Source organism: Oreochromis niloticus, linkage group LG3 (genome assembly GCF_001858045.2).
Source record: "Oreochromis niloticus isolate F11D_XX linkage group LG3, O_niloticus_UMD_NMBU, whole genome shotgun sequence".
NCBI lineage: Eukaryota > Metazoa > Chordata > Actinopteri > Cichliformes > Cichlidae > Oreochromis > Oreochromis niloticus.
The window spans coordinates 32,010,762-32,023,586 of NC_031967.2; the positions used below are offsets into that span (position 1 = coordinate 32,010,762).

General features: G+C 39.0%; 1 protein-coding gene across 1 annotated transcript in view; it reads left to right on the forward strand.

Annotated features, from left to right (window-relative positions):
- Positions 1-502: 502 nt before the first annotated feature.
- Positions 503-12,825, forward strand: part of LOC109197463 (uncharacterized) — a 45,897-nt gene continuing 33,574 nt past the window's right edge. The window contains exons 1-8 of the mRNA XM_025904847.1: positions 503-551; positions 1,318-1,338; positions 4,502-4,816; positions 4,923-5,270; positions 7,307-7,618; positions 9,621-9,965; positions 10,087-10,398; positions 12,408-12,752. Of these exons, the coding sequence (XP_025760632.1) occupies positions 521-551; positions 1,318-1,338; positions 4,502-4,816; positions 4,923-5,270; positions 7,307-7,618; positions 9,621-9,965; positions 10,087-10,398; positions 12,408-12,752 (2,029 nt within the window). The 5' untranslated portion in view covers positions 503-520. The remainder of the gene's footprint in view (positions 552-1,317; positions 1,339-4,501; positions 4,817-4,922; positions 5,271-7,306; positions 7,619-9,620; positions 9,966-10,086; positions 10,399-12,407; positions 12,753-12,825) is intronic.

The window sequence follows — 12,825 nt, forward strand, 5'->3', positions numbered from 1 at the left end:
ATGTGTCAAACATTTTTGTCATACAGTATTGTTTTCTCAAATATATAGAGTGAACAAAAAGGTAGTTTATAATCCTTAAACAAAAGGTTTATAACACCACCTGTATAGTAAATTTTTAGTAGGTGGTTGGTCACATCCATTCACTGACTTCAAATTTGCCAAAACTACTGTTGGTGAAGCAGAAATGAATGCAAAAAAATAATATTAAGAATAATAAATTAATATTATCAACAGCAACATTAAGAATCTCTCTCTCTCTTTCTAATTATGATTTTTTGGGAAATCTGACTTCATCTTTCTCACAGTATTCCTGTAAATGCATTCCTTCACATGTCTCAAGCTCAAGATAAACAAGCTTCCTGACATTTTCTTGTAAGGCCAGTTTATGTATCTGCGATAAGGATCTAGTGACTAAAAATGACTCCATGGGTGGAGCTAAGGATAGATTCTAGGTATTTAAAGGCTAAGAAAGTGTAGAAGACTAACAGTAAAAATGGTGCTCCATTGGTTTGTGTGCTGTATGAGTTTGATGACCATTCTCTTATGGACAGGTGAGAAAGCCAGACTTTGTTCATATTTAAGCATGCCCTATTTTATCTTGCAATCACAGTCACTGACAATCCATTTTTTTTCTTTTGTTAAACCTTTATCTACTTAGTGAGATTGCACTACAGACATTTCATGTTAGATAATTAGATTGAAAAAAGTTCAAACTATCTTATTTTTTTGAGTGGTGATGTCAGCAACACATTATAATTATGAGATTTATTACATGGTGCATTGATACTCTGTTGTTGTTTTTTGAATAGCTTTTTTAAATGTAATATATAGCATATATAATAAAGCACTTGGTGGTGGTCACAGTGAGTTGTCACTGTTAAGCTGTCACCTAAAGAAAACGTTGCATGTTTTCTGAAAATCAAGATGCCCATCATCACCTGATTGTTACTAAAGCCTGCATTATAAAGCAAAAATAACAATTAGTTTCCATTAACAAATACAAAAATATGTTTTCTTTTGTTTTTCTTAGGGGAGTAGTAGTTGTGATTAGGTTATCAAAATATGATTACTATTGTCTCTTATAGGCTTTGATATGATAAATAATACAAACTCATATAAACAAAGCTAGGTTACAACATTAGTGTTTAATAATCCTTCAAAATTTTGACAAAAGGTCAGCGTTACTTTGAGTTTCTGTCAAAAATGTTTTGTTTAACGAGCAAGTCTTGATTTAAGAAACCACTGCTGAAAATTAATTAGCTGTCTCTCAAATGAAAGTCCTCATCTGCTCTTGTTTTTTTTTTCTCCAATTTTCAGGTTGTCACTCGCAGCTGCCTGGTAAGCAAAAAAATAAAAATGATTGCAAATCACAAGTTTGTCAAGTTTCATGTTTGTTTGATAACAAAAGAAAAACAAAGTACCATCATCAGTTGCATTGTGAGGTAAAGCTTAAGGTATTCCTAATTTACCATGTTTTTTATGTAATGTTTCTGAGGTTAAGGTGTAAATTTGATTACTTGAAATACTTACCAGCACTATGATTCAAGTTTCTCAAAGTAACAAGGAACAAAGTATAAAAAAATTTTTTTTACAGAGGTAAAAAACTTGAGTGTTTTACAGGAAAGAATACAGTAGTGACAGCCTAATGTAAATACATTCGACTATGTAGTGAGTTATTTTTAGGGCTGGACCGATACGACATACAGTATCAGTATAAGTCCGATCCTGACCTAAATTACTGGGGAATATCAGGGAGATATAAAAACTAATATAAATATAAATAAAAACCCATATAAAACTCAATCATTACATATCACAAACGCACCTCATAAAACTTCCGACTTGACATAAAGCAGACAGTGACCATAGCACGTTGGGGTGGTATGAGTCACGTGATAGAGCAGCTGTTGTGTGCAAGACCTGTTGACAGTCTGGACTTAATTCCCACTGAAAGCAACTGGGGCCTTGCTATGTGCTGCCAAACTGGCATTTCATCTCAGTAAATCCCACATTAAACTTAACTACTGATGTATGGATCTTGGATGTCTGTGCATTGTCATCACTAACTCCGACCATACAATGGATACAAAAAACACAAAAAACAGTGTCGCAGGCTAAAAAGGTTTGTGGTTAAAAAAAAAAGCCCTATGAAAAGCACTTGTTTTTCATAGAAATTACTAGGGATGGACTGATGAGTACCAATCCGATGCTGAATTAACTTACTAGATTGGATGGTAAATGGCCTGTATTTGTATAACTAGTCCCTAAGGACCCCAAAGTGCTTTACACATTCAGTCATCCACCCATTCACACACTGCTGATGGCAAGCTACGTTGTAGCCACAGCCACCCTGGGGCGCACTGACAGAGGCGAGGCTACCGGACACTGGCGCCACCGGGCCCTCTGACCACCACCAGTAGGTAACGGGTGAAGTGTCTTGCCCAAGGACACAACGACTGAGACTGTCCAAACCACGGCTCGAACCGGCAACCTTCCGATTACAAGGCGAACTCCCAACTTTTGAGCCACGATCGCCCTGATCGATATTGGGAAGAGATTTTTAAAAAGGTGACCCGATCGATTAAATATCAGAAATGCGCCTCACAAACCTTGCTTAACTCCCACCTCCTCATGAAAAACATTTTTTTTCATACTTGTGTTAAGTTTATGTATAGACATTACACAAATTCAGGTTAAATTAGATTACAGGACATCCATCTTGATAAAAGGTGAGTGTCATGAGAAGCCGAATTTGCATTTATTTGCACTGTTTTCCACTCTGGATGTCTATTTATGTTAAGTTTTACATATAAAAGGGTCTATTCTACAACTTGGGGGTTTTTTTGCTGTTTTTTTCTAAGTTGTTGAATATTATCATTCAACAACTTAAACTCAAATGGTATGATTGATATACAGTGGCTTGCAAAAGTATTCAGTCCCCTTGAACTTTCCCACATTTTTTCACCTTACAGCCACAAACATGAATCAATTTCGTTGGAATTCCACGTGGAAGATCAAAACAAAGTGGTGTAGACGTGAGAAGTGGAACAAAAATCTTACATGATTCCAAACATTTTTTACAAATAAATAACTGCAAAGTGGGGTGTGCGCAATTATTCAGCCCCCCGAGTCAATACTTTGTAGAACCACCTTTTGCTGCAATTACAGCTGCCAGTCTTTTAGGGTATGCCTCTACTAGCTTTGCACATCTACAGACTGAAATCCTTGCCCATTCTTCTTCTGGAGCAAAACAGCTCCAGCTCAGTCAGATTAGATGGACAGCGTCTGTGAACAGCAGTTTTCAGATCTTGCCACAGATTCTCGATTGGATTTAGATCTGGACTTTGACTGGGTCATTCTGAAATATGGATATGTTTTGTTTTAAACCATTCCATTGTTGCCCTGGCTTTATGTTTAGGGTCGTTGTCCTGCTGGAAGGTGAACCTCCGCCCCAGTCGCAAGTCTTTGGCAGACTCCAAGAGGTTTTCTTCCAAGATTGCCCTGTATTTGGCTCCATCCATCTTCCCATCAACTCTGACCAGCTTCCCTGTCCCTGCTGAAGAGAAGCACCCCCAGAGCATGATGTTGCCACCACTTTGACAGTGGGGATGGTGTGTTCAGAGTGATGTGCAGTGTTAGTTTTCCGCCACACATAGCGTTTTGCAGTTTGGCCAAAAAGTTCCATTTTGGTCTCATCTGACCAGAGCACTTTCTTCCACATGTTTGCTGTGTCCCCCACATGGCTTGTGGCAAACTGCAAACGGGACTTCTTATGGTTTTCTTTTAAAGTTGGCTTTCTTCTTCCCACACTTCCATAAAGGCCAACTTTGTGCAGTGCACGACTAATAGTTGTCCTATGGACAGATTCCCCCACCTGAGCTGTAGATCTCTGCAGCTCGTCCAGAGTCACCATGGGCCTCCATGGCACCTTTTTTTTTTTTTTTTTTTTTTAAATTTGTTCATTTCTGAATACTTACGCACACCCCACTTTGCAGTTATTTATTTGTAAAAAATGTTTGGAATCATGTATGATTTTGGTACACTTCTCACGTGTACACCACTTTGTATTGGTCTTTCACGTGGAATAATGATTGATGTTTTTGGCTGTAATGTGACAAAATGTGGGAAAGTTCAAGGTGGCCGAATACTTTTGTAAGCCTCTGTAATATTAGGGACCCTAAAGCTCCCCCAAGATAGGGTGAAATATTTTTTTCCCAAAAAATTAAAAAGCCATGGAGTAGAGGGTTATTGTGGTTGTTCTACAGTCCTCATGAACTCTAATAACTAAGGAACTCTAGTAATAATTTAAAATCTAAGGTTCTGGGTCTGAAGTAAATCCTTTGGAATTCCTAAAGGGTGTTTTTTTCCAGGGTGAGGCTACTCTGAATGTAACTATTACGTCTATCAGTTTATCAGTCTGCTATACCTGGGTATCTATAACTGGAAACTAAAAGTGTTGTATGTTCTCTCCGTTCATATCTTCTCTGTTTTTTGTTTTAAGATGTGCCTATCATTTTAAATGGATCTGGATCAACTCAATGTTCTGGCAGAGTTGAAGTTTATCTCAACAACAGCTGGGGAACAGTCTGTGATGATGGCTGGGACTTAAATGACGCTGAGGTGGTTTGCAGACAGTTGAACTGTGGATCAGCACTGGAAGTTCCTCAGTCAGATCACTTTGGTGCAGGAACTGGACAGATCTGGCTTGATCATGTGACCTGTTCAGGAAATGAAAGTACTCTAGCTGAGTGTCAACACAGTGGATTTGGATCAAACACATGTGAACATGGTCAGGATGCTGCTGTCATCTGTTCAGGTGAGAAAACTGTTAGATGGAGATGTTATTGCAAGTTAGGATGCATGAAACTTTTTCTTTTAAAGAAAGGACAAGTTAAAATGTTTTTTATGTTTTTTGCTTTTAGATCTGATCAGGTTAGCTGGAGCTGGATCATCTCGATGCTCTGGAAGAGTTGAAGTCTTTCACAATAACATCTGGGGAACAATCACTGATTTTAACTGGGACTTAAATGATGCTGAGGTGGTTTGCAGAGAGTTAAACTGTGGGTCGGCACTCCAGGCTCCTCAATCAGCTTACTTTGGTCCAGGAACTGGACAGATCTGGCTCGGCGGTGTGACCTGTTCAGGAAATGAAAGTTCTCTAAGTGAATGTCAACACTTTGGATGGGGAAACTCCTACTACTACTACAACAACAACTACTACTCCTACTCTAACAATGGACATTATTCCGACGCTGGTGTCATCTGTTCAGGTTACAAAACTGTTTGATATGGAACAAACGGCATGTTAATGTGTCTTTGTGTGATATGTATCTTTATTATCTTCAAAGGACATATATTGAAGAATAGTTTGTGTTATGTCTTTTTCATCAAAAGGTCCAATCAGATTAACTGGATCTGGATCAACTCGATGCTCTGGCAGAGTTGAAATTTATCACAATAACAGCTGGGGAACAGTCTGTGATGATGGCTGGGACTTAAATGATGCTGAGGTGGTTTGCAGACAGTTAAACTGTGGATCAGCACTGGAAGTTCCTCCATCTGCTAACTTTGGTGCAGGAACTGGACAGATTTGGCTTGACAATGTGACCTGTTCAGGAAATGAAAGTTCTCTAACTGAGTGTCAACACAGTGGATTTGGATCAAACACATGTGAACATGGTCAGGATGCTGCTGTCATCTGTTCAGGTGAGATATTCTCTTGATGATCTGATAAATATTAAACAATGTGGAAACAACCTTCTTTTAGACCTCTGCCTTCCACTTATTGATGTAATTTATCATTAAATTCAGTGTGAGATGTCAAACTGATCCATGCAATAACCACACTGTTGAGTATTTGAGTGGTGAAATGTTTGCATCTTCCTCTATAAACGCAGCTCAGATCCACAGAGAAATAAAGCAATTTTTAAAGAATGCACAATCTTACAGACATCATTTTAACAACCGTAAAGTAAAGTTTGAATATTTTCAAATGCACATTTATGACAGCAACATGGAAGATATCTTCAAAAGTGTGTGTGTTTACGAGACACCACATATTTGAAATATTTGATAAACTGAAATTTAAATTTTTCTTAGGTTTTTCAGGTCTTGTAATTCAAACAGAGTCTCCTGCTTCAACTTTCTTAATGTGGGTGTTGTGCAGTCCTCACAAAATCTCTTATATTTCAAATTTGGGAGCTGAAAGTCTTTCGGGGTTAGAAGCAAATCCTTTGGACTTCTTATAGAGTGCTTTTTTAGGGTAAAGCTGTGATGACTCTGACTATTACATGTCTCAGTTTACCGTTCTGCTATAGCTGAGTATCTCTGGCTGGAGACTGAAAGCATTCTTTGTTTTGTCCCCTTCATAACTTTTCTGTGTTTTGTTTTCAGCTGTGTCCATCATTTTAACGGGATCTGGATCAACTCAATGTTCTGGCAGAGTTGAAGTTTATCTCAACAACAGCTGGGGAACAGTCTGTGATGATGGCTGGGACTTAAATGATGCTGAGGTGGTTTGCAGACAGTTAAACTGTGGGTCTGCACTGGAAGTTCCTCAATCGGCTCACTTTGGTGCAGGAACTGGACAGATCTGGCTTGACAATGTGACCTGTTCAGGAAATGAAAGTACTCTAACTGAGTGCCAACACAGTGGATTTGGATCAAACACATGTGAACATGGTCAGGATGCTGCTGTCATCTGTTCAGGTGAGAAAACTGTTAAACATACATGATACTGGAAGTTTACTCTGTTCTTTTGTGTCTTCCATGAAGTCTTTTTGTGTAAGGATGTTTGAAAATATTTTTCATGTTCTTTCCTTTTCAGATCTCATCAGATTAGTTGGATCTGGATCATCTCGATGTTCTGGCAGAGTTGAAATCTTTCACAATAACATCTGGGGAACAGTGTCTGATTCCAACTGGAACTTAAATGATGCTGAGGTGGTTTGCAGACAGTTAAACTGTGGGTCGGCACTAGAAGCTACTCAATCATCTAAATTTGGTGCAGGAACTGGACAGGTCTGGCTCACTGGTGTGACCTGTTCAGGAAATGAAAGTTCTCTAAGTGAATGTCAACACCCTGGATGGGGAAACTACTACAACTACTACAACTACTACAACAACTACTACTACTACTACAACTACTATGGACATTATTATGACGTTGGTGTCATCTGTTCAGGTGACAACATCTTTTGATATGGAAGAAATTGCATGTCAGTGTTTTTGCATGTTATGCATCTATATTTTTCTTTAAGGGATGTGCATTGAAATATAGTTTGTTTTATGTCTTTTACATTAAAAGGTGACATCAGATTAGTTGGATCTGGATCAAGTCGATGTTCTGGCAGAGTTGAAGTTTATCACAGTAACAGCTGGGGAACAGTCTGTGATGATGGCTGGGACTTAAATGATGCTGAGGTGGTTTGCAGACAGTTAAACTGTGGATCAGCACTGGAAGTTCCTCCATCAGCGCACTTTGGTGCAGGAACTGGACAGATTTGGCTTGATCGTGTGACCTGTTCAGGAAATGAAAGTTCTCTAGCTGAGTGTCAACACAGTGGATTTGGATCAAACACATGTGAACATGGTCAGGATGCTGCTGTCATCTGTTCAGGTGGGAAAACTGTTAGATGGAGATGTTAATATAAGTTAGGATGCATGAAATTTTGTTATAAGAAAGGATGTTTTTAAATGTTTTTTTGTGTTTTTTCCTTTTAGATCTGATCAGGTTAGCTGGATCATCTCGATGCTCGGGAAGAGTTGAAATCTTTCACAATAACATCTGGGGAACAATCACTGATTTTAACTGGGACTTAAATGATGCTGAGGTGGTTTGCAGACAGTTAAACTGTGGGTCGGCACTCCAAGCTCCTCAATCAGCTTACTTTGGTCCAGGAACTGGACAGATCTGGCTCGGTGATGTGACCTGTTCAGGAAATGAGAGTTCTCTAAGTGAATGTCAACACTCTGGATGGGGAAACTACTACAACTACTACTACAACAACAACTACTACTACTACTACAACAATGGACATTACTCAGATGCTGGTGTCATCTGTTCAGGTGTCAAAACTGTTTGATACGGAACAAACTGCATCTTAATATGTTATTGAGTGATATGTATCTTTATTTCCTTTAAGGAACATATATTAAAGAAAAGTGTGTGTTATGTCTTTTTCATTAAAAGGTCTGATCAGATTAACTGGATCTGGATCAACTGGATGCGCTGGCAGACTTGAAGTTTACCACAATAACAGCTGGGGAACAGTCTGTGATGATGGCTGGGACTTAAATGATGCTGAGGTGGTTTGCAGACAGTTAAACTGTGGGTCAGCACTGGAAGTCCCTCCATCAGCTGACTTTGGTGCAGGAACTGGACAGATTTGGCTTGAACATGTGACCTGTTCAGGAAATGAAAGTTCTCTAGCTGAGTGTCAACACAGTGGATTTGGATCAAACACATGTGAACATGGTCAGGATGCTGCTGTCATCTGTTCAGGTGAGATATTCTCTTGATGATCTGATAAATATTAAACAATGTGGAAACAACCTTCTTTTAGACCTCTGCCTTCCACTTATTGATGTGTTTTATCATTAAATTCAGTGTGAGCAGTCAAACTGATCCATGCAATAACCACACTGTGGAGTATTTGAGTGGTGAAATGTTTGCATCTTCCTCTATAAACGCAGCTCAGATCCACAGAGAAATAAAGCAATTTTTAAAGAATGCACAATCTTACAGACATCATTTTAACAACCGTAAAGTTTGAATATTTTCAAATGCACATTTATGACAGCAACATGGAAGATATCTTTAAAAGTGTGTGTGTTTACGAGACACCACATATTTGAAATATTTGATAAACTTTGAAATATAAATGTTTCTTAGGTTTTTCAGGTCTTGTAATTCAAACAGAGTCTCCTGCTTCAACTTTCTTAATGTGGATGTTCTGCAGTCCTCACAAAATCTCTTATATTTCAAATTTGGGAGCTGAAAGTCTTTCGGGGTTAGAAGCAAATCCTTTGGACTTCTTATAGAGTGCTTTTTTAGGGTAAAGCTGTGATGACTCTGACTATTACATGTCTCAGTTTACCGTTCTGCTATAGCTGAGTATCTCTGGCTGGAGACTGAAAGCATTCTTTGTTTTGTCCCCTTCATAACTTTTCTGTGTTTTGTTTTCAGCTGTGTCCATCATTTTAACGGGATCTGGATCAACTCAATGTTCTGGCAGAGTTGAAGTTTATCTCAACAACAGCTGGGGAACAGTCTGTGATGATGGCTGGGACATAAGTGATGCTGAGGTGGTTTGCAGACAGTTAAACTGTGGGTCAGCACTGGAAGTTCCTCAGTCAGATCACTTTGGTGCAGGAACTGGACAGATCTGGCTTGACAATGTGACCTGTTCAGGAAATGAAAGTACTCTAACTGAGTGCCAACACAGTGGATTTGGATCAAACACATGTGAACATGGTCAGGATGCTGCTGTCATCTGTTCAGGTGAGAAAACTGTTAAACATACACGATACTGGAAGTTAACTCTGTTCTTTTGTGTCTTCCATGAAGTCTTTTTGTGTAAGGATGTTTGAAAATATTTTTCATGTTCTTTCCTTTTCAGATCTCATCAGATTAGTTGGATCTGGATCATCTCGATGTTCTGGCAGAGTTGAAATCTTTCACAATAACATCTGGGGAACAGTCTCTGATTCCAACTGGAACTTAAATGATGCTGAGGTGGTTTGCAGACAGTTAAACTGTGGGTCGGCACTAGAAGCTACTCAATCATCTAAATTTGGTGCAGGAACTGGACAGGTCTGGCTCACTGGTGTGACCTGTTCAGGAAATGAAAGTTCTCTAAGTGAATGTCAACACCCTGGATGGGGAAACTACTACAACTACTACAACAACTACTACTACTACAACTACTATGGACATTTTTATGATGTTGGTGTCATCTGTTCAGGTGACAACATCTTTTGATTTGGAAGAAATTGCATGTCAGTGTTTTTGCATGTTATGCATCCATATTTTCTTTAAGCGATGTACGTTGAAATATAGTTTGTTTTGTGTCTTTTACATAAAAGGTGACATCAGATTAGTTGGATCTGGATCTACTCAATGTTCTGGCAGAGTTGAAGTTTATCACAGTAACAGCTGGGGAACAGTCTGTGATGATGGCTGGGACTTAAGTGATGCTGAGGTGGTTTGCAGACAGTTAAACTGTGGGTCAGCACTGGAAGTTCCTCCATCAGCGCACTTTGGTGCAGGAACTGGACAGATTTGGCTTGATCATGTGACCTGTTCAGGAAATGAAAGTTCTCTAGCTGAGTGTCAACACAGTGGATTTGGATCAAACACATGTGAACATGGTCAGGATGCTGCTGTCATCTGTTCAGGTGGGAAAACTGTTAGATGGAGATGTTAATATAAGTTAGGATGCATGAAATTTTGTTTTAAGAAAGGATGTTTTAAATGTTTTTTTATGTTTTTTGCTTTTAGATCTGATCAGGTTAGCTGGAGCTGGATCATCTCGATGCTCGGGAAGAGTTGAAATCTTTCACAATAACATCTGGGGAACAATCACTGATTTTAACTGGGACTTAAATGATGCTGAGGTGGTTTGCAGACAGTTAAACTGTGGGTCGGCACTCCAAGCTCCTCAATCAGCTTACTTTGGTCCAGGAACTGGACAGATCTGGCTCGGTGATGTGACCTGTTCAGGAAATGAGAGTTCTCTAAGTGAATGTCAACACTCTGGATGGGGAAACTACTACTACTACTACTACAACAACAACTACTACTACTACTACAACAATGGACATTACTCAGATGCTGGTGTCATCTGTTCAGGTGTCAAAACTGTTTGATACGGAACAAACTGCATCTTAATATGTTATTGAGTGATATGTATCTTTATTTCCTTTAAGGAACATATATTAAAGAAAAGTGTGTGTTATGTCTTTTTCATCAAAAGGTCCAATCAGATTAACTGGATCTGGATCAACTCGATGCTCTGGCAGAGTTGAAGTTTATCACAATAACAGCTGGGGAACAGTCTGTGATGATGGCTGGGACTTAAATGATGCTGAGGTGGTTTGCAGACAGTTAAACTGTGGGTCAGCACTGGAAGTTCCTCCATCAGCTCACTTTGGTGCAGGAACTGGACAGATTTGGCTTGATCATGTGACCTGTTCAGGAAATGAAAGTTCTCTAACTGAGTGTCAACACAGTGGATTTGGATCAAACACATGTGAACATGGTCAGGATGCTGCTGTCATCTGTTCAGGTGAGATATTCTCTTGATGATCTGATAAATATTAAACAATGTGGAAACAACCTTCTTTTAGACCTCTGCCTTCCACTTATTGATGTGTTTTATCATTAAATTCAGTGTGAGATGTCAAACTGATCCATGCAATAACCACACTGTTGAGTATTTGAGTGGTGAAATGTTTGCATCTTCCTCTATAAACGCAGCTCAGATCCACAGAGAAATAAAGCAATTTTTAAAGAATGCACAATCTTACAGACATCATTTTAACAACCGTAAAGTAAAGTTTGAATATTTTCAAATGCACATTTATGACAGCAACATGGAAGATATCTTTAAAAGTGTGTGTGTTTACGAGACACCACATATTTGAAATATTTGATAAACTTTGAAATTTAAATTTTTCTTAGGTTTTTCAGGTCTTGTAATTCAAACAGAGTCTCCTGCTTCAACTTTCTAATGTGGATGTTCTGCAGTCCTCACAAAATCTCTTATATTTCAAATTTGGGAGCTGAAAGTCTTTCGGGGTTAGAAGCAAATCCTTTGGACTTCTTATAGAGTGCTTTTTTAGGGTAAAGCTGTGATGACTCTGACTATTACATGTCTCAGTTTACCGTTCTGCTATAGCTGAGTATCTCTGGCTGGAGACTGAAAGCATTCTTTGTTTTGTCCCCTTCATAACTTTTCTGTGTTTTGTTTTCAGCTGTGTCCATCATTTTAACGGGATCTGGATCAACTCAATGTTCTGGCAGAGTTGAAGTTTATCTCAACAACAGCTGGGGAACAGTCTGCGATGATGGCTGGGACTTAAATGATGCTGAGGTGGTTTGCAGACAGTTAAACTGTGGGTCTGCATGGAAGTTCCTCAGTCGATCACTTTGGTGCAGGAACTGGACAGATCTGGCTTGACAATGTGACCTGTTCAGGAAATGAAAGTTCTCTAACTGAGTGCCAACACAGTGGATTTGGATCAAACACATGTGAACATGGTCAGGATGCTGCTGTCATCTGTTCAGGTGAGAAAACTGTTAAACATACATGATACTGGAAGTTAACTCTGTTCTTTTGTGTCTTCCATGAAGTCTTTTTGTGTAAGGATGTTTGAAAATATTTTTCATGTTCTTTCCTTTTCAGATCTCATCAGATTAGTTGGATCTGGATCATCTCGATGTTCTGGCAGAGTTGAAATCTTTCACAATAACATCTGGGGAACAGTGTCTGATTCCAACTGGAACTTAAATGATGCTGAGGTGGTTTGCAGACAGTTAAACTGTGGGTCGGCACTAGAAGCTACTCAATCATCTAAATTTGGTGCAGGAACTGGACAGGTCTGGCTCACTGGTGTGACCTGTTCAGGAAATGAAAGTTCTCTAAGTGAATGTCAACACCCTGGATGGGGAAACTACTACAACTACTACAACAACTACTACTACTACAACTACTATGGACATTTTTATGACGTTGGTGTCATCTGTTCAGGTGACAACATCTTTTGATTTGGAAGAAATTGCATGTCAGTGTTTTTGCATGTTATGCATCCATATTTTCTTTA